General features: G+C 33.2%; 1 protein-coding gene across 1 annotated transcript; it reads left to right on the plus strand.

Moving 5' to 3' along the window:
• Positions 1–9,592: 9,592 nt before the first annotated feature.
• On the plus strand, positions 9,593–15,291 carry LOC132600112 (uncharacterized). The gene is made up of 3 exons (XM_060313224.1): positions 9,593–10,458; positions 11,106–11,441; positions 15,000–15,291. Exons 1-2 carry the CDS (start codon positions 10,345–10,347, stop codon positions 11,415–11,417), a joined length of 426 nt encoding a protein of 141 aa, XP_060169207.1. The 5' UTR covers positions 9,593–10,344; the 3' UTR covers positions 11,418–11,441; positions 15,000–15,291.
• The last annotated feature ends 5,718 nt before the right edge of the window (positions 15,292–21,009 follow it).

A 21,009-nucleotide genomic window follows, 5' to 3' on the forward strand; every position in this document is an offset into this window, starting at 1 on the left:
AACGCAACTTTTGGATAGACTGAATTTGGATGGGTCATTAATCCTTCCAAACATTAGCAGATTGGACGCTCAAGTTTTTTTAGCTGAAACTACACTTCCCTTTATTAGGGAAAAACTGAGTACAAAGGAGGGGAATATAGTCTTACCTTCCAAACAAAAAGCTGAATTGTCGAAAGAAAATTCCATTATAGATGGGAAGAAAAAAAAGATGATGACAAAAACACTAGATATTCTTCCCCTATACATATCAGAGTCAAGGTTCATCAAAGAGGTATCTGTGTTCTATATTTCTATCCAAAAATAAGGTATTATTGAGTTGCTTTATTCTGAAAGAAGGAAATTGTAAAATACTCATTTTGATCTCTCCTTTTGCTTCTTTTGAATATCTTGAAGGTTGTTGAACCAATTTAGTTGTCCTAGTTTCAACCCATGATTTGCAAAAATGTCAGCCATTTTATTGACTTCTTGATGTAATCTGCGTTGCCTCGAGGACATTTCGCGAACCATCATGGGGATTTCAAGTGTGGATGATTGCATGGGAGGATGAAGTGGAGAAAGAGAAGCATCAAGATGGTCAAATGAGTGAAGAGGATGGCTATGCGTACAAGAGGGGCTATTACTTAAATACAAAGCCATCATTTCACAAAGGAAGACCAATCAAACAATGTCCTTACTTCATTAAGGATATAATTGTAATAGAGCTAGTTGTCTTCCTTATTTTTCTAGTATAAACAATAGGCTAAACATTTCATTAGAGTTAGACTATTTTGATGAATGATATTTTGATACTCTTTTGAGAGTTTGAGGGCTTGTTGAAGCCATTGATTGTGCTTGTCACATTGTTGAGAGGATTGGTTGCTTGGGACATTAGTTCCCTTGAGGTCATCCTAAGAGATTAGGTGCTTAATAGTGTGTAATTAAGAGGTCTTAGTTAATTAAGAACTTTAATTGCCTAATTATGCATATTTTTGTGTCAATCTATCTATCCTATTACTTTTCTTCTTAATTTCTTGTTTCCGCGTATCCGTTATTATTTCACTTCTCTACAACAGTGAAGATTAAACCCAACAAAGTATAGAGTATTATATTCTTCCATAAATAGGATCTTCCCATTGATGTTGGTAATTATATCTTTGATATTCTAGTAAGACAAATCATATTTTCATAAGCTAACTTTGCTACTATGAGGTTCATAATCCATATGGTGCATATGTGTCACTTTGGTGCCCTATTCAATTCCTCGTGGATGTAGCTAGCGCATGTTCTTCGTTCGACCACAATGCTACCCATTATATCCATCAAAATATTATCTTGTACTTTTTCTTAAAATTTGTAATAAAGAAAGACTCTGATGGTTCGAGAAGAGGCGAAGTGTAAAACGGCGACGCTCGAGCAAAGAATATTCGACAGCAGTGGTGTCAAAGTTGGTTCTTTCGCACACAATATGAAGCAATGAATCAATAGGGAGACCAAATATGGAGTTGATTGTGTGTGGTGCAAGTGGAAAAAACGCAGAAATGAAGTGAAGTTGGAGAGGATGCAGAGCGTGAAAATGGTAAAATGAAGGGGTGAAGGGCCTTATATAGGCATGGGAGAGGAACGGTTACCGAGGATGACCAATCAGACGGCGCCACGTATCCCCATCATTAATACGAAGCGACTCGAAACGACGTGAAAAAGGCGGTTGACAGAAATGGACCACCAGGGGCGAGACACGTGGCCGATAAAAGGGGATGCGTTACGCAACCGTTCCCGCCAAAATACGAAGATAACGCCGGGCTGACAGAACCACCGGTTTGGGAGTTTAACCACTCCCCGTTACTCCGACAGATCGGAGATCCGGGAAGTGTGGGGGCTATCTGTATACGGTAGAAACCGGATATGAGGCGAACCGGTGGAACAAGGAACCAGAGGAAGGAATGAGAATGTGAGGGATACTATTCTCCCTTGACCGGGGTAATGCTTGGGCCGGTGCTGGGCAAGGGCACCGACAGGTCTGCCTTCGACGTTGTCGTAGTGGCCAAGCCCGGTGACCCGAGCATCCAAGCCCGATGACCCGAACATTCATGGTCGTTTGTCCGAATAGCCGTTGGTCCGTGTGGCCGTTGCATGCGGGCCACGCGCCATTAGCGTCCTGTCACAGTCAACTACCTACCATGCGTGTGTCAGACGGCGCCGTCAGTCTAATCCCACCAAATCCGTGCAGAGCTGTCCTTGTTATTATTATTTTATTGTTTCCCATTATATGAGACCCATGGAGGTGACACTATAAATAGGGCATATCCTCCTCCTTTGTGGGGGGGGGGGGGGGTGGCTCCTTTACCTTCCAAGAACATTTATAATAAAAGAGTTCATACATACAATCTCTCTTTCAACATCTGATTCGGCCAAGGTCGTTTATTTATATTTATGTTGTGTTTACTCCATCAATTATCCCACATTGTTTATGAGCGTTTGTATTCATAGCGAATCGCCATCATTAGCCATTTTATTGAGGAACTCCCACCTATACATTTTCCCTATCTAACATACATCAAGATCCAAGCACATATTCTATACCCACATACAAATTTAATTGATTATCCGATTCCGGGGTAAACACAAACATATTCTAATTTTTCACATGTAATACAAACGAAAAATGTGATTCAGTAAGTATATCTGTGTGTATATTTGAAAATTACGAACATATATAAGATTAATGGACTGAATAAAAACAAAAGTTTCAAGAACCAAGTCTACTTAGTTTTTCTTATTTGTAGGGGCGGAAACCTTGAATCATTTTTTTGACCATATGCGAGTAAGACTGAGTCATTTTATTGACTAGAAACTAATCTTTTTTAACGATATATATATATATATATATATATCCAGATTTAAAATAGAGGAGGGCGGCAGACTTCAGTATAACTAAAATGTGGAAGCATCGAGTGTGACATTAGCAGTCTAGGACAAGTCAAGAGGAAAATGATTTTTTTTTAATGTTGTTTGATGTGCATTTCTGCTGAGATCTTTTTTCTCATTATACAAAAATAAAAAAAAATAAAAAAAATTGTTATGAATATGTTTGTCCATTAAGTTACTCAGCCACCTAAATGGCTTAGCCATTAAGTTACTTAGTCATTAAGCTACTTAGCCATTAAGTTATATTTTCTTCTATAAATAGTGGCCATATGTAGAATTGAAAGAAGGGGAATGTAATCTGATATCTCTCTACATATTTATTCCGTGTATTTACTTCATAGTTTTTATTTTATAACACGTTATCAGCACGAGACTCTGTCATTTTGAGCAAATATTATGAGATCGAAACAAAATCGTTGCTATATATAGGCGCAGAACGGTGAGATTACTAGGAGGATTTCCTAAGGTATGTGTCTTTAATTATTTTAGTTAAAGTGGCAAAATAGTGAGCTTGAGGTATCTGTTATCCTCGTTCCATGTTATCAGTATTGATATTCCTTTTGGTGCTACTGTTTGATTTACATGTTAGCTAAGAAAGAAGGTAATTACGATCTCATGATTAGCTAGCTAAAAGTTCTCAACTTTGTTCCTGGAGAACAAATATAGTGAAATAGGATATGAATTAATTCATATCCATTAATTGTTAATGCTATTTACTTATTGCTTATATATTATATTTGTAATATTTGTTCTACAACAATCTTATTAAATTGAATATATATCTCACTTTGTGGATATACTTGAACTCCTGTAGAGTTAGCAAGCGATATACAAGCCACCAGTAGTGGTGATCTTTCATAATTAAGTTATGTTATGGCTAAATTATATCTACGCCTATAACCACCGGAAGTGGTATTATTTTCATAGACTTGTTGTGATTACAACTGAAAATGTGTTAGAGAGAAATTAAAAATTCACTACGTTATATATATGTCTCGATTTGCTCCTGAAGCAGCAATTTCCTAAAAGAGATTGTAAGCAATCACGATTTGATATGCTTAAGGCACGTTCAGATGATTGTGTTCCATTCCCGAAGAATGAGAATTTTTGATAAAAGCTATAAATATAGATCCATTCCCTGAAGTGAATGTGATAATATTTAGTAGAGCTTATCAATACAGACGTGCACTTGATTGTGAAAATATCATGATTCATCTCCAGAAGAGGTAGAACAATTAAGAAGAAATAGTCTAAATATTATATGCTTTACTCCTAAAGTACTAAATTCATAAATTTGTTCCTCGAGTGGCAAACTTTGAACTCTACTCCCGAAGCAGTAAAACTTTGAGCTCTACTCACGGAATAGTAAGACTCTGAATTCTACTCCAGAAGTAGTAAGCCTATGAATATTACTCCTGAAGTAGTAAGGCTTTTAATTCACTCCTGAAGCAGAAAGAACTGGTAAAATATCAGAGAAATATTCTCAGCAATGTCTTCTTGTGCTTGAGAAAAATAACGAGTTATTGATGAACGTCGTATTGCAAGCACATTTGAATAATCAGGTTTCATTTCCCGAAGTGAATGAAGAAATACCACAACCTGTCTCCTGGAGAGATAAAATACAAGAAATATACATGTTATTTTTGTGGTATGAAATTAAGACATAGCAACACGTACCTGTCGTACGCAGAAACATCTTAAATAATTTTATCAAAGTATCATTCTAAGGAAAAGGGAGCAGAGTAGAATGGTTCTGCTATAACCACATTAATACATTATGGTTAGTTGTTATTGATTTCCTCGAAGGAAATAACAATTAATGTATTTTCCCCTGAAGGAATTAATAACTATGTGGTTGCCTCTTTGATACAAAATGTTCAGATGTTAATGATGAATCTCCCTGAAGGAGATGTTTAAAATATTGAAGTTTAGAATTCAATATTTATTTCGTGACACCAGTAGTGTCGAAATTTACTTTCATGGTACCAAAAGTATTTAAGAAATATTTGGTAATAGAAATTAATGATCAAAGGCTCCAGAAGAGCTAATTATTTATTTGCAAGTATCATGACACTAGCAGTGTCCAAATAATATCTGATCATGATAAATAAATTGAAGTCTCTTGAAGATGTTATATATGATAATACCATTCATCGTAGATCGTAATTGGTACGATCGGAACACTGTAGTAGACCTGAAGTTTACTAACAATAAAAATGGTTATCATATTGAGACTACAAATGATCGGAATATTAAATATCTTCAAGTTACTACGGGTAAGAAATACACATGTGAAATTTTACCCGAGCATGATGAGATCACATACCACGATAAACCACAAGTTTATTGATATATAATTTCATGCAATAGTAAACCAGAAGTTTATTAAAAGAAATAGTACTCGTCATAGTAAACTTGAAGTTTACGGGTACAGATAATTTTATCAGTTGACAAGACCATTTTGATCGTCCTGATTTAAATTTGATGTGCTAATTGAGTATTAAAAACATATTGAAGAACTAGAAGATTCTTCAAGAATTTGTTTGTGTTGCTTGTTCTCATGATAAGTTGATTACACCAGCTAATGTTGGGATTGAATCCCCAAAATTCTGAAAAATATAAAAGGTGAATATGGGCCCCTTCACCTGTAATGTGATGTCTTAAATAGATGCATCTATGAGACGGTCACATGTATGTTTATTGTCAACTGACAGTTTGACATTTACGAAGTTACTCGCTCAAAATGATTGAGTTGGAAGCACAATTTTCAGAATATGTAATCAAGACAATCATCTTGATAATGCTGGTTTATATCTAAGTTAATTTGGCATTAGATGCCTCCATAATACAGCTAAACCATTGCTTATGAGAACAGAGTTTCAGATGTTGGTCTGAGATATGATATAATGCATACAACAGCACTTGTATGCTTCAGATCAATAAGTTTTGATAAATTCTCCCCTCATATTTGGTTTAGGGTCAGGAACTAGATATTTCCATCTTTTAGCATTTGATGTGCGGTACATGATTAATGGATATACCATGATGCACACAGATGGATTTTCCCAAAGAAAATGGGGACATATGTCACTAAAATAAGGAGGAGAGAATAAGCAGCTAAGAAATATGTTGTGAATTATCATCAGTATGATCCTCAGATAATTCAAGTCAAATGCTGGAAGCATTTGCTGACCCAACTATTTCATATTTCAGAATGCTCCTAATGTCCTTGAAGGATAGAGTCTACAACATGCATGGAGCATGGTAGACCAATCGGTTCCAAATATAATAATCCTTGAAAAGGGGGAGGAGCAAATGATCATATTAAGGAGGCAAAGTGCTCTTGAAGAGCCGACGACATAACACTTCATGAAACCTTATGAGAGGTTCAGGTACCTGAAAATAATTAAGTATTGAGATCTCGGTAAGTTATGTCGAATTGCGAACTGATACAAAATGATATCTTGTCGACGATATCTTTGATACAATATGGCGCGCAATATTGTATAAGATTGTGAGGATTTGATTTCTACGTCTCTTAAAGCATGTTGACGTAGAATAATTACCAAGTAAAATGATGCATCTTGGTAAACGTAATGTTTATTGGGCCAGCAGTCCAAACAGCAGAAAATGTCACATTATTTATACCGATGGATGCTGTCACAGCCTATGTGGCTTACTTGATGAAATTTATATGAAAATTCCTGAAGAACTTATAATGCCTGAAGCATTTGGTTTAAAGTCTCGGGAAATGTATTCAATCAGATTACAAAGATCATTATATGGTTTAAAACAATCAGGGCGCATGTGGTATAATCGCCTAAGTGAGTACTTGATAAATGAAGGATATATAAATGATGCCATTTGTCCATGTGTTTTTATTAAGAAAACAAAATCAGGGTTCATTATACTTGTTGTTTATGTTGATGACATAAATCTCATTGGAACTCCAGAAGAGCTCCAAAAGGCGATTGAATATTTGAAGGAAGAATTTGAGATGAAAGATCTCGGAAAGACAAAAATCTGTCTTGGTCTGCAAATTGAACATTTCGCTAAAGGGATTTTTATCCATCAATCTGCCTATACTGAGAAAGTTTTAAAATGATTTTACATGGACAAATGCGCATCCTTTAAGTACTCCAATGGTTGTTCGCTCACTTGAAGTGAGTAAAGATCCGTTCCGACCTCAAGAAGAGAATGAAGAGCTTCTTGGTCCTGAAGTACCATATCTTAGTGCAATTGGTGCACTTACGTATCTTGCTAACGCTACAAGACCTGACATAGCGTTCTCTGTTAATTTGCTAGCAAGATATAGCTCTTCTCCTACACAAAGACATTGGAACGGAATCTTGTTGGTTATGCAAATGCACGTTATTTATCTGATCCACATAAAGCTCGATCTCAAACAGGCTATCTGTTTACATGCAGAGGTACTGCTATATCATGGCGATCGACAAAGTAGTCCATTGTTGCTACTTCTTCAAATCATGCTGAGATAATCGCTATTCATGAAGCAAGTAGAGAATGTGTGTGGTTGAGATCAGTGATACATTTCATCAGAGAAAGATGTGGCTTGAAGTGTGATACAAAAATACCCACAGTATTATATGAAGATAATGTTGCATGCATAGCTCAATTAAAAGGAGGTTTCATAAAAGGAGATAGAACGAAGCACATTTCACCAAAGTTATTTTTCACACATGATCTCCAGAAGAATGGTGATATTGATGTGCAACAAATCCGTTCATGTGACAATCCTGCAGATTTGTTCACCAAATCTTTGCCAACTTCAACTCTTGAGAAGATGATATTCAAGATTGGAATGCGAAGACTCCGACATCTGAATCTTGGTCTTTGTCAGGGGGAGTGAAATACGCGTTGTACTCTTTTTCCTTAACCAAGTTTTGTCCCATTGGGTTTTTTTGATAAGATTTTTAATGAGGCATCTCTCAAAGCGTATTACTAGATATGTGCACTCTTTTTCCTTCATTAGGACTTTTTCCCACGGAGTTTTTCCTAATAAGGTTTTAACGAGGCACATCATCTAATTAATGGACATCCAAGGGGGAGTGTTATGAATATGTTTGTCCATTAAGTTATTCAGCCACCTAAATGGCTTAGCTATTAAGTTGCTTAGCCATTAATTAAGTTACTTAGTCATTAAGCTACTTAGCCATTAAGTTATATTTTCTTCTATAAATAGTGGTCATATGTAGAATTGAAAGAAGGGGAATATAATCTGATATCTCTCTACATATTCTCTCTACATATTTCTTCCGTGTATTTACTTCATAATTTTTATTTTATAACAAAAACTACTAAAACTTGAATACCAATGTTTTTTTGAGTATTATCAAGGTTTAAATTTGCCCATGTGGTTAAAAGGTTGGTTCAATAATGACCTCGCCGTTAGTGACTTAGGAAAATTTTGAGCCAAAATTGTAATGGCAAGGACATGGATGCATCAAACTGCATCAACATTATACCTTTTGTAAAGTACAACGGCAAATTTGGACATTTTCCTTTAGGAAAATTAGAAACACATCTCATATCAAGATTTGACTTTTAAATCAAGCTTGAAGCGTTCGAAATTAGAATTAAACATCTGTGTACATACTGGAATTCCTTTAAGGGGGGAAACATCATAAAGTATTTGAATTGTTGAAATTGGTGAATCGGATAATGTATGATTACTTATTCTCGGAACTGCTTAAAGTACAAATTTGGGAATGTTTGACATGTCCTAAAATGGAAGCTGTCATATAATATGGGAAAGAGTAACTTATCAGAAAGAAAAAAGAAAGGGATAAGAAAGAGTACCTTTAACCCTCAACATTTAACAGTGTTATAGATCAAGTTCATTGACACTAAACATTTGAGCACATTAGTACTTGTATATTTCTGAATGCATAATCAGCAACAAAGTTATATTCAAAATGTGCAGAAACAGCTTATAGAAAGCTGCTATATGTCATGACATTACTCATTAGTTAGTGGAATGTAAACCGAGTTCAAGTTTTGGTAAAATTTGAGAACCATCACATTCACTTTCTTCAAGTGCTCAGATTTATTCCTCACCACAATAATCTTGATTCAGATATATTGTTCCTCAATCATTTTCCAACATCCAAATCCATAGATTGTTAACCCCTCTCTGGTCACAACAACATCTATTTATATAGTTATATTTAAGAGTTCAAGCTTGACAACGCGAGCTGATAACTTATAAGTCGAACTTTAATAAGATTTTTGTCATCCAGCATGCGAAAAACAGCCGATATTCATTCATGATAGATTGTCAGTTATAGGAGCATGTGATTTAGATAAAAACAGACAACTTATCTGTGAAATAATTTAACTCAATTGGTAGCAGCAAAACTATGTAACTGAGTTGAATTCTATACCAAGACCAACAAGAAAAGAATGCTACATGAGATCTTGCCAGCACCTTTTCCAGTCATATTGGCACTTCTACCAAAAGCAGAAATAGAAGTTTCCGTAGTAATATTTTAAAGATTTTTGTGACTAATGTATTACTTGGAGAAGTGGTAAGTGAAATTATATGTGGCAATATGCATGGAACCTTTTTGACAAGTAGCAAGGCACTTGTCATGTGTTAGAGAACATTTTTTAGCCTATAAATAGGCACTTTCTCTAGACCAAAAAAGCATCCGAAATTTGTTTTACTCCCTCTCCTATTTACACGATTCCCTCTCTCATTTATTTCTACTATTTCTTTTATTGTCCTTTTGTGGTCTTTTATTTTTCCTCTTCTAAAACTTGCTGGTATTATAATAATTTTATTGATTCATGTATCCTCTAATTTAATTAGAGAAGGGCTTTTTTAATCCTAGGAAAATGTGAAGGGCTTTTTTAATCCTGGGAAAACATTTCACATTGCTGAAATAGTTTGTTAGGAAAGTGCCTAGCACGACTTAAGTCATATTTGCTAAATATATTATCATAGTGCTATTTATTTTTACAAGTGTTATTATTTTACTTAGATAAATAAATAATATTTATTATTACTGTGATTTTATCTCGGCTACCCAACAATATAAGAAACTATAAAAAATAATGTTACTTGTGAAATTAGTGATAATACCGATATTAGTGTTGTCATGGTTGCTCCCGTTCCCGTCATCTCACCAGATGTCCCTGGTGATGCAGATGCATTTATATGTCCACAATTTAGCCAAATGATGATGCCAAAATTCAAAATGGACACGGTTACAAGCCCAAAGCCAATAAAACCTTCATGAAAAATACACCTCAATGCAAGAGAATTTTTGCGAGAAATGACAATCCGGTTAAGTAAAAAATAAATTTGACTGAAGCGGATGATATAATTATTGCGGTCATTTCAAAAATAATATTGAGGCAATGTGAGAAACTGGGTGATAGACTCTGGTGCTACTAGGCACATTTGTGTAAACAAAAATGATTTTGTGTCATACACCCAAGTTGAGGAAGGAGAAGAAATTATTTATCTTGGTGACTCAAGAACAACTCAAGTTCTTGGGGAAGGAAAAGTTCTTCTCAAACTCGTATCTGGTAAAGTTCTAGCATTGAGTTATGTATTGCATGTTCCTAATATCTTAACCAATTTGATTTCTGTAGGATTAATAGGAAAAGTTTGGGTGAAGGTGTCTTTCGAAGAAAATGAGGTTGTGTTGACTAAAAATAATACTTTGGTGGGCATAGGATCTTGTAACTAAGGCATGTGCTTAATATTTGTAATGATATCAGTGAAAATGTATCCACTTCTACTTATACGGTTGAGTCTATTTCTTTGTGGCATGCTAGATTAGGACATGTTAATACCGCATATATAAAGAAAATGCGGTCACTTGGTTTAATATCTGGTTTAGACTCAAATAATTTTAACAAGTGTGAAATATGTGCTGAAGCTAAAATTACTAAAATGTCATGTTTTTTAGTAAATAGAGAAATTGAGTTATTATCTTTGATTCACACTGATTTAGGTGATTTAAAGCAGACTATGACTAGAGGTGGCAAAACAAATTATGTGACTTTCATTGAAGATTTTTCTAGATTTACTAAGTTGTAATTGCTTAGAAATAAAGATGATGCGCCATTTTACATAATCTAGAAAAAATATGTATGTTTAGTGATAAATTTCATTTTACATCATTTTACTTGATGAGCTGTATTATTTCAATTTTTCTTTTATGTTATAGGCTGAAATCCAAAAATTGGTTCAATCTGATTCGTCACTTACAAATATTGAAGTCGTAGAAAAGTGCTTTGGACCTCAACATGAAAGTTGTGTAGTTGGATTTGGTGGTGGGATAACCGCTAAAGAGTTGAAAGATGGTAACTCTTCAAAGGCTGTCTTGTTAGATAAGTTGAATGCAAGTGAAAAAGAAAATGAATCACTAAAAAGACGCATGGATGAGTTAGAGAATAAATGTGAACGCATGGATGAGCTAAAGAGTAAATATGAACGGCTTGCAAGTGCAGCAGCCTTCATCACCATCATCTTCAAATGATCAATAGATTGAATCATTTAACAGGTTAGTAGATTGAATTTTTTTTTTTCTGTGTGATGAAATTATTCCATGCTATATGAAATTATTTTCATTAGTTAGAAATTTTTAGGGAAATTTCGTTAATTGTAGCTAAATCTTCTGCTAGTTATAACTAACACTTATGTTGCCTATGCCTCAGAATGATTCCAAACCAAGCAATATAACCTTAGCCGTTAAAAACTAAAGTGAGAATACATGTGTGTATGTGTGCAAGACACACGGCTTGCAGTTACCAGTTTGGTGTAAACACTAGGTGCAAGTAAATGTATGTAGGAGTCCTGTTTATTTCAGCGAGACACATAATTTGTTCGGAAATCGTAGAAGGTCTATTGCTTTTAGGTTCAAACTCTGGTGATATTACCCCTTGTAGAGTTTTCTGAGAAAGTACACACTTGCCTCTCTGGTGAAACTGGGCAAGTTGATATCTATAGGCCCTTTATGATCACCGGATCTGCCTTGATGCAGGGGTATAATTTCTCTTAACTGTACACATTCAGTGTACTTGTAGGAGCAGGCCTTTCCTCATATCTGCTAGGCTCTTGTGTTGTATTCCTTCACTTAGGTAAAGGTCTATCATACTTCTCAACCACTGATGCCTATCACAATAGACAGGAATTAACTACTTATTATCCTTTTTTTTAACACTGTAAATATTACCATTGACTAAACAAAAAGACTGAAAACCTAAAGAGCACCTAAAATCACCCTCACTTGGTAGTGACCTTAAGCCTCCAGCAGAACCAGCAAACTAATTACACAAGTATTTTATGCATAATTCCTCTTCTATTTCTTATACAAGTAAGGTAAAGTTAATCTAACAACTATTTCCTTCTTTATCTATGTTACCACTCCCTCTGTATGTACATGTGAGCCTTGAAAAAAATTCCCATTCCGAGCCATCCAAGTATGGTAAATCATTGCCCCCCAAACAGCAGCAACAACCTCCTTCTGCATTTGCTTCCAATGCTTCCTTTTTATACTGGCAAAAACTTTGATTAACAGGTCCATGCTGCAGTTGAATGCCAACCCATTGTAACAAAGCCTACCTAATAGTCTTGAACCAAACACACTCAACAAACAAGTGTTGTGAAGTCTCCAAAGTAGAAGAATTACACAAGCAACAGTTTAAATCATCCATTGGAATGTGCAAGTTTAGCAATCTTCCTTTAACAGCCGACCACACAATAAACCTATGTTTAGGTTGTGCTCCAAATCAGTTCAGCAGCATCCAACTACTTATTATCCTGATACATGTCTTCTTGTAGAAAATACAAACTCTCATATTGACCAAAACAGAGAAATATTCTGAATAATGAAAACCACAGGCTTAGTTGGATAGATTTTTTTATTTAATAAAGTCCACTAGGCATTTTGGTGCCTAGGGATAATTTTATAAAATTTTCTCCAAACGAATCCGAAAGTCTTTACAAATGTAGCCAAAAAGGCTAATGAAAAATGCTGCTCCTTTCTTTGTGTATCTTTGTAGCTGTCCTTCTCAAAATTGCCCTGAACTCACATTTTGTGCCCTTGTGAATTCCCTTGTATAGTCTAGTTGCTGCAAATCTTGGAAAACAGCTGCTTGCAACCTTTGCTTCCTCTTGTGTTGGCAAATCATCTATTCCCATATCCTTTCCTCTAGATGTTAGATCAATGGAAAGATAACCTGCTCTAGCCTGCACCACATCATTTTCTAATTGGATAGAATCAATGGAATCAGTTGTGTTTTCAAAGTCAAAACAAGTTTGCACCACATTAGTGATACATGGTTCCTTCAAGTTTCCTGGTTTTCTGCATAATTTGCATCTCCATACAGACCTTAGCCCTGCAAAAAATAAAACATTGTTAGTGAAATTTTTTATCACCACTCTCCTCCCATAGGACTTGAGTATGATAGTAAGTTCTTAATTTCATCCCATCACCAACAGCCATCTTCAGAACCAACAGGACAAGGTTCATTCTCCTCATGACCCAACTTCTCAACCAATGCCTGCTGCAAGAAGCAGGATTTCTGCATACTCTCTATAATTCCACCTTAGAACTAGCAGATCCTATCTCCACACCAGTAGACACCAGATTGTACTGCTTCCCAGCATAATCACCAGAAATTAATTGTATATCAAATGACTATAAAAAAAAACTCTTATATCGACCTAAACAGAGAAATATTCTGAGTAATTAGAACCACATACTTGGTTGGACCGAAATTTATTTGTCAATATATCAAAAGACTATCAAAACCATATAGCTAAACATATATGAATCTATATATGCTGTTAGACCATCCTACTTGAAAGAATACTTGAAAAATAAGCAGTTATAGTTTATTAGAGTAAATGAAAGCTTTATTTACCTAATCCACTTTTTAAAGTTTAGGTGGAATACATTCGTATTTGCAATAGATGTAGCATTTCATTAAGCTTAATGTTCTTTCCAGTTCTAGCTCTTGAAAACCATGTTTTTTTTTTTTTTTTTTTTTTTTTTTATCTTTTATGAAAATAATTTGTTCACAAAGTTTGCACCTTCAGCTTCACATGGTTTACATAGTAGCGAGTCTTACAGCTTTAAAAGTTGATCAACGTTGTCTTCTAAGAATTGCATTATTTAGATATTTAGGAAATAAGTTGGTGTTTCTCTGTTCATTCTCAGGTGATAGCTTTCTTGAACGTCCAGTAGTTTAGGCAAGAAGCACCGCTCCCAAAGGTTATTTACACCTAGATGACAAAATGTCCCAATGATATGAAAAGCAGTGACATCAATATGAGCTCACTATTCTTTTTGTTTATTATCAACAATGAGTTTAACTTCTATGCATTTTTACCAATGTCTAACTTTGTTGACACATGATATAATTAAATATAACAAGGATACATATTTTTGCAACATCAGTTTTGTGGCTTACTGTTGTTTGTTGACATACTTACAGGATTTCTATTGTCTTCCATTTTGTTTTGTTGCTAACAATCTTCATAGGATTTATCAAAAGTAGTTTTCTCCCATCTTCAAAATATCTCATCACAAGAAATTTGGTTTTCTGTCTTTAGATTGTTGCTTCCATGTCACTGTTGTTGCATTTGCCTATTGAAATTCACATGTATTAATTCATATTCTCTTGAAGCTAGAATTACTAACTTGTACTAGGAGATTAAATTTTTGTTCTTTCACTTTTAGAGAAATTTAGATATTCGGAGGTCGTTCTCTTAGTTTCCATATTTTACCTATATTTACCCATATTCTTACAGGTCAAATTTGAACTAAAGCCAAATTTTACCCATTTAAAATATCACTCCCCAAGCTGTTAAAACATGAGGGGGTTGGATAAATATGGGCTCATTTTTCCGGCACTGTCTAGGACACATTTCTCTGTCTTTATTTTAGGAAAATTTTGTTGAACTATCCGGAGGAAATATAAGTTATTGTTCATGGGATTTTTTAAAAATTTAATATTTTGCATCCTTTCTGGTAAATATATTGAGGTCTTATATTTCTTCTTTGGAGTTTATCCTTTGCTATTTCATACACTGAACTTGTTTTTTTTTTTTACAGCTCAAGAATTTGAAGGATGAAGAGTCTATCGTTCAAGAAAGGAGCAAGTTGAAGTACAAGGCGACTTTTATAATATTAGGGGTGGTTCACAGACAATATCTTATGTATAAATACTTCAATTTTTATCTTTTAGGAGTTGATAAAAATGGTATCATAAAACTTGGATGGTATATCTTTTTTTAATTCTTTGTATTTCCAATAGAGTTTTATATGAATATTAATTATTTAGTATATTTTTGGATGTGTCTGTGTATTATTCAGTTATATAATTTTTTTTACAAAAGTAAATAGAAATGAGGTCTTTGCAGCTCTTTTACTATTGGTTTATAAGATGGTGAAATGGCCATTAGCGAAGGGAAATTTGGCCGTTAAAAGTATTAGTGTTGAATGTAACACACAATTAACGAAAGGAATTTCGGTCGTTTAAAGTACTTGTATTGATGGATTAGTAGTTGTTGTGAAAAACATTTAACTACCGGCTGACATATTAGCGAAGGTAAAATCTGGTTGCTAAAAAGGACATATAGCGATCGGATTTTTGGCCGTCGTTAATGTTCTTTTAATGATCGGACTGAAATCCGGTCATTAACTTTTAACGTCGAGGTTTTTAACGACCGGAGACAACCGGATAAAATCCGGTCGTTATTGACTTTTAACAACCGGATTTGGACTTCTAACAACTGCATTTCACCTCACTAAAGACCTTTTTTCTTGTAGTGAACAGGTCTTTGGAGAGCACATTCTCAATACTAGTAGTGATCAAATAGCCTGAATATCATTAATCAACTTCAGAATGCTTTTGAATTGTTTCAATTCAATGTCATTACAGGCTTTATGATGGATATAAATTATTCATGTAATTTCAGTATAAAAGTATAATATTTTAAAATAAAATATGAATAATTTATATCATATTCTCGCACTTTTCTAACAAATCTTGCAGGAAAAAGAATATATAGAAAAAGAGAAGAAGCAAGAAATAAAAGTCCACGAAGGAGGGTGTTTCCATGAAAGTTTCACCAAAGACTACACAAAGTCAAAAGATACAAAGTTGTGGCAAATTGTCACCAAGATTTCATGACAAATTATCATGTCAATTTCTCACCAAGATTGCATGATAAATTGCCATATAAAATTCTCGTCAAGGATATAATATTATATTGATATTCTCTTGCAATTTCTCACCAAAGCCTTGTAGGAATTCTCCTATAAATAGGCACATGTTTGTAGAAGAAAAGGAACCCATCTTTCATCCTATTTGCATCCAATAGTGAAGAGAACTCAAGAACTAGTCTTGGTGTCTCTCTTGGCTCTTTCTTGTAGTAAATATATTTTCTTAGTCTTTATTTCTATTTAGTTTTTCTACTCCACAATGAAGTAAGTTTCCTTGGTTGGATACTAGATGAAGCTTGATGAAGCTATTATAATAAACATCTTTATTTTATTATCTTCTTATGTTGGGATTTTCTCTTTTATCATATTTATACACCAAGGTATTTGATATTAATTATATCTCTTTACAAAAATCTTTATCTTGTTATTTTATTTCTTATTCGGGAGAAGAGAACGATTTAAACAAGTTTATTAATTTAGATGATCTTTATCTTATTTTTTTAGTCCTAATTCTCGCAGAAGGATTAACTCAAATAAGTTTATTGATTTAATTGATCTTTCTCTTATTTCTTTCAGTCCTAATTCTCACGGAAGGATTGACTCAAATAAGTTTATTGATTTAAGATCTTATTTCTTTCAGTCCTAATTCTCATGGAGGGATTGACTCAAATAAGTTTATTGATTTAGCAAAAGCTAATCGAAAGAGGCTTTTGTTCACTTGGTGCACTCAACTAAGATAATTCTTGTTTGAAGTCATTAATTTTATTGGTTAACTACACTAATCGAAAGAGGTTTTATTAATTAATTATTGTTTAATGTCACTAATTAACTGTTAATAAATTAATAGTATAAGCGAGAGTGGTGCTATTAACATATTTTTGTTATGTGGGGTGATTGTATTAAAAATAAGCAATCATTCTTTAAATAGGGAAATAAATAATAAACTTTTGATTTTATTATAACAATTTTATCTTGCCAATTCAAAATATCCCAACCTCTATCTTTTATTAGAAAAATTCAACAAAAATTCTTATTTTGTTATGTTAATTTTCAAGACTTTTGAACAGCTCTTTTTTCATCAATTTGATCTTCTCAAATAGTAACAAAAATAATACGAATCTGTAGCCTAGGTGATTCCAATCTCTGCGGGACGATATCTTAAACTTTACAATAATTTGACAGAGTACGAGCAGAAAATACCTATGCACATTGGTCTTGTCAAATTTTTGGCGCAGTTGTCGGGGATTGGTTAACATCTACTTCAGATTAGTTATTTTATACTGCTTTGAGTTTTTTTTTTTTTTTTACTATATATTCAAGTATTTTATTTCTTAGTACTTGACAAGTGTTAGGGGACTAAAACTTGAAGTCATTATTTACTATTATTATATTGATATTAATAATATTATAGTATTATTATATTATTATTTTAATAATAATATTATTATATTATATTATTATTATATTTTATATTTATATTATATTATTATTGTTATTATTGTTACTATATATATTATCATTATTTAACTATCTTGTATTTTTTTTTTCTAATACATAGCAAGTGTTGGAGCAAGACTTGAAAAAAAAAAACTTAAAATATACTCATTCCATGCACCTTCAAAATGAATCTTAATCAACCACGTAGAAATATGGTTGAAAGATATTGTCAGGTGATTATCACTTGTAATCTTTGTGGTGGGAACCATCACACATTGAATTGTCAATCAGTCATTTATGAATATGAAGATGATTGTGAACTCTTTGATGAGTTCTCATATGGTGATTCCGAGAAATCAAAAGAGATTGAAAAATTACCAATTAGAATCAACCAAAGGTCAGTTACTTGTGATTATTGTGGTGAAAATCACCCAGTCATGAATGTCAAGCAGGTAACACTTTCTCATATGGTGGTTCTCGGAGACTGAAAGACCTTGAAGAATTAATTGATAAAATAAGTCAAAGGTCAGTCGCATGTGATTTTTGTGGAGGCAACCACCAAAGCTTTAATTGCCAAACAGGTAACACAATCTCGTGCGGTAATTTTGAAAAACTAAAATACATTGAGGAATTAATCAATCAAAGGTCTGTTATTTGTGAATATTGTGGTGGATGTCACCTTAATCATGAATGCCAATTAGATAATCCTATCTTTTTTGATTCATTTTATGAACAAGCTCATTATGCTTCTAGTTCTTACATGTATAACGATTTTTATGGGTATAATGGCAATTCGGAATGCAATCAATACCTAAATTCTATGTGGAATCAAAGCAACATGAGTCAACCACCTCAAGAGGAGAACAAAAGGTTTGAAGAGACTTTGTATATCCATATGAAAAAGACAGAAGAAAAACATGTGCAGGATCAAATAGCCATGATGCACTTAACAATGCAAGTAAATCACTTGGTAAGTATTGTAAACCCCTTAAATTTTGGTGGTGAACAAATAAATGACATAACATCATGCGAGAATGAATCAACTCAAGAAGATGAGCCTTGTGAAAAAAAGGTTATCACTCAAGAAGAAAGTTTAGATCTCATGGAGATTGCTGACAATGAAGATTCAGATGAATTTAATTCAACAAATGATGAGTGTATATCCAATTTTTTTATCCACATAAATTGATTAATTTTGAAGAAAATGAGAATGCAGAGGTCACAAGCATAAATGAAATATCCTTTGATCGTTTCTTCAATTTCTTCTAAACATTATAATTTTGTGGATTTTGTTATTGGAGATTTTCAGGAAAATGCATGGAATGATCTTCGTAAAAAATGCAAAATAGAGTTAAGGAAGATCATACTCAATTATTTGACTCCACAAGACAAGGACAAAAAAGAGCGCTATGTGCGAAAAAGAAAAATATTTTATGATATTCATGGTCAAATGAACTCCACGAGGAACCAAAAAAAGCGAAAAAGAAAAATCGATTCACAATTAGGAGTGGAGTACACAAGTTCTCGGAGAAAAAAAAAAGATTTAAGGGAGATTCTTTACCCCTCTTGTTTTTAAGTATGTGTCATGAGGACATGACACAATTTAAGTGTGGGGGTAGAAGAACATATTTTTATATATGTATATTTTTCTTTCTTTTAATCTTTTTTCTAGTTATATATTTGATTTTTATGATATTTTTTTCGTGAGTTTTTTTTTTTTTTTTTTGGGTGTCTTTACAATTTTTTCCCTTCAATTTTTATTTTATCTTCCCGTAGACATTGAGGGTGAAGCAATGGAACCTTAAAAGTCCAGTAAGAAGGAGTGAACATGCACTTGATTAATTGAGTTGGTTAATATCCATATCAATGTACAACTAGAATACAAAATGATGGTCTTTGCAAAAATAATGTCACTTATACAGGAGTAACTCCATAGTGATTGTCATGTCTGAATGACTGGTTAATCAACCGCATTTTGAACAATTTCATTATTGGCAGAGGTAATTTTCTAGTTTATACTTAAGCTAGGCTCTGAAAGTTAACAAAGTTAACAAATGAACTTATTGCACACAGAAAGTGTGTGGTTGCAGTTTCTTTCAAGCTTTCTTCTGCAGTTGTATATTTGAAAGCCAAAAAGATTTTTACTTTATTTTAAAATATGAATAATTTAATATATTATATAAAAATATGCCTCTTGTAAAATGCTAATCTATCAAAATAAAATTCTTATCATCCAGTGTCAAATATATATTTTTTATATTTAACTCATAACTTCCTTGTTTGTGAGTTTATTTTTGTGAAGGCAAGAACTAATATCTTCAATACTTGGCAGGACTTTCTGGGATTGAGAAGCATTACGATCAAAAGCAAGCAGAATTTACAATATTTATTCTAGAACTTGCCCCGAATGTCTTTTGAGGCGAAATCATAGACAACACTGATTTTTAAAAAATGAATTAGGCTTTCTTTGTTTACCTCAGTCTTTTCTAAATATTGGACCAAAAACTCAAAAAAAATTATCCCTAGAACCTGTTTTGAAGCCTAAATATACTTTCTTTTTATTGACACATAAACCAACTCAAATTTAAATATGCAATTCTATGCTTATGATTTGAAAGTCCTTTTTCAGAAAACAAGTTTGGAGCTCATTTTGAAAAAGATCAAGAATTAAAGAAAAAGAAAAAAAAAAGTGATGGTGATCTCATGTACAAACATTATGAGTGCATAAAAAAAAAAAAAAAAAAGTATCAACTATCAAATATGTGAAAAGTCTGTAAAAAAAAAAATTAAAAAAAAAATCTGCTCCAAAGCTGGAAAAAGGTAAGTCACCACAAATATAATCTTTATCCTACCAGCCTGCATTACAAGCCAAAAAAGTCCTAAATGATTTTGGAAGTCAATGTTTAGTCTACATTAGTGGAGGTAGACATAAAGGGCAAACCTATGGACAAAAAGATGAAGAATACTCAATGCTGATGATCATAAGGTTATCAATTTCAGAGAGTCTAAAAAAGAAAGAAGGTGCAACTTTTGTTGAATAAAAATAAAAGCAGAAACAAGGTAAAGTTTTGATAAATATAGAAAATTTATAAAGTTCGAAAGCATGATAGATTTTTTTTTGATTAAATTTTCATTTTTCAAGAGTAGCCGAATTTCAAAAAAAAAGAAAAAAAGAAGAAGGTTTCTACTTTTCTTTCAAAATTCTTTTCCTCAAGGACGAGCAAAAATTCAAGTGTAGGGGTATTTGATGGATATAAATTATTCATGTAATTTCAGTATAAAAGTATAATATTTTAAAATAAAATATGAATAATTTATATCATATTCTCGCACTTTTCTAACAAATCTTGCAGGAAAAAGAATACATGGAAAAAGAGAAGAAGCAAGAAATAAAAGTCCAGGAAGGAGGATGTATCCATGAAAACTTCACCAAAGACTACACAAAGTCAATAGATACAAA

Source organism: Lycium barbarum, chromosome 6 (assembly GCF_019175385.1).
Source record: "Lycium barbarum isolate Lr01 chromosome 6, ASM1917538v2, whole genome shotgun sequence".
NCBI classification, from domain to species: domain Eukaryota; kingdom Viridiplantae; phylum Streptophyta; class Magnoliopsida; order Solanales; family Solanaceae; genus Lycium; species Lycium barbarum.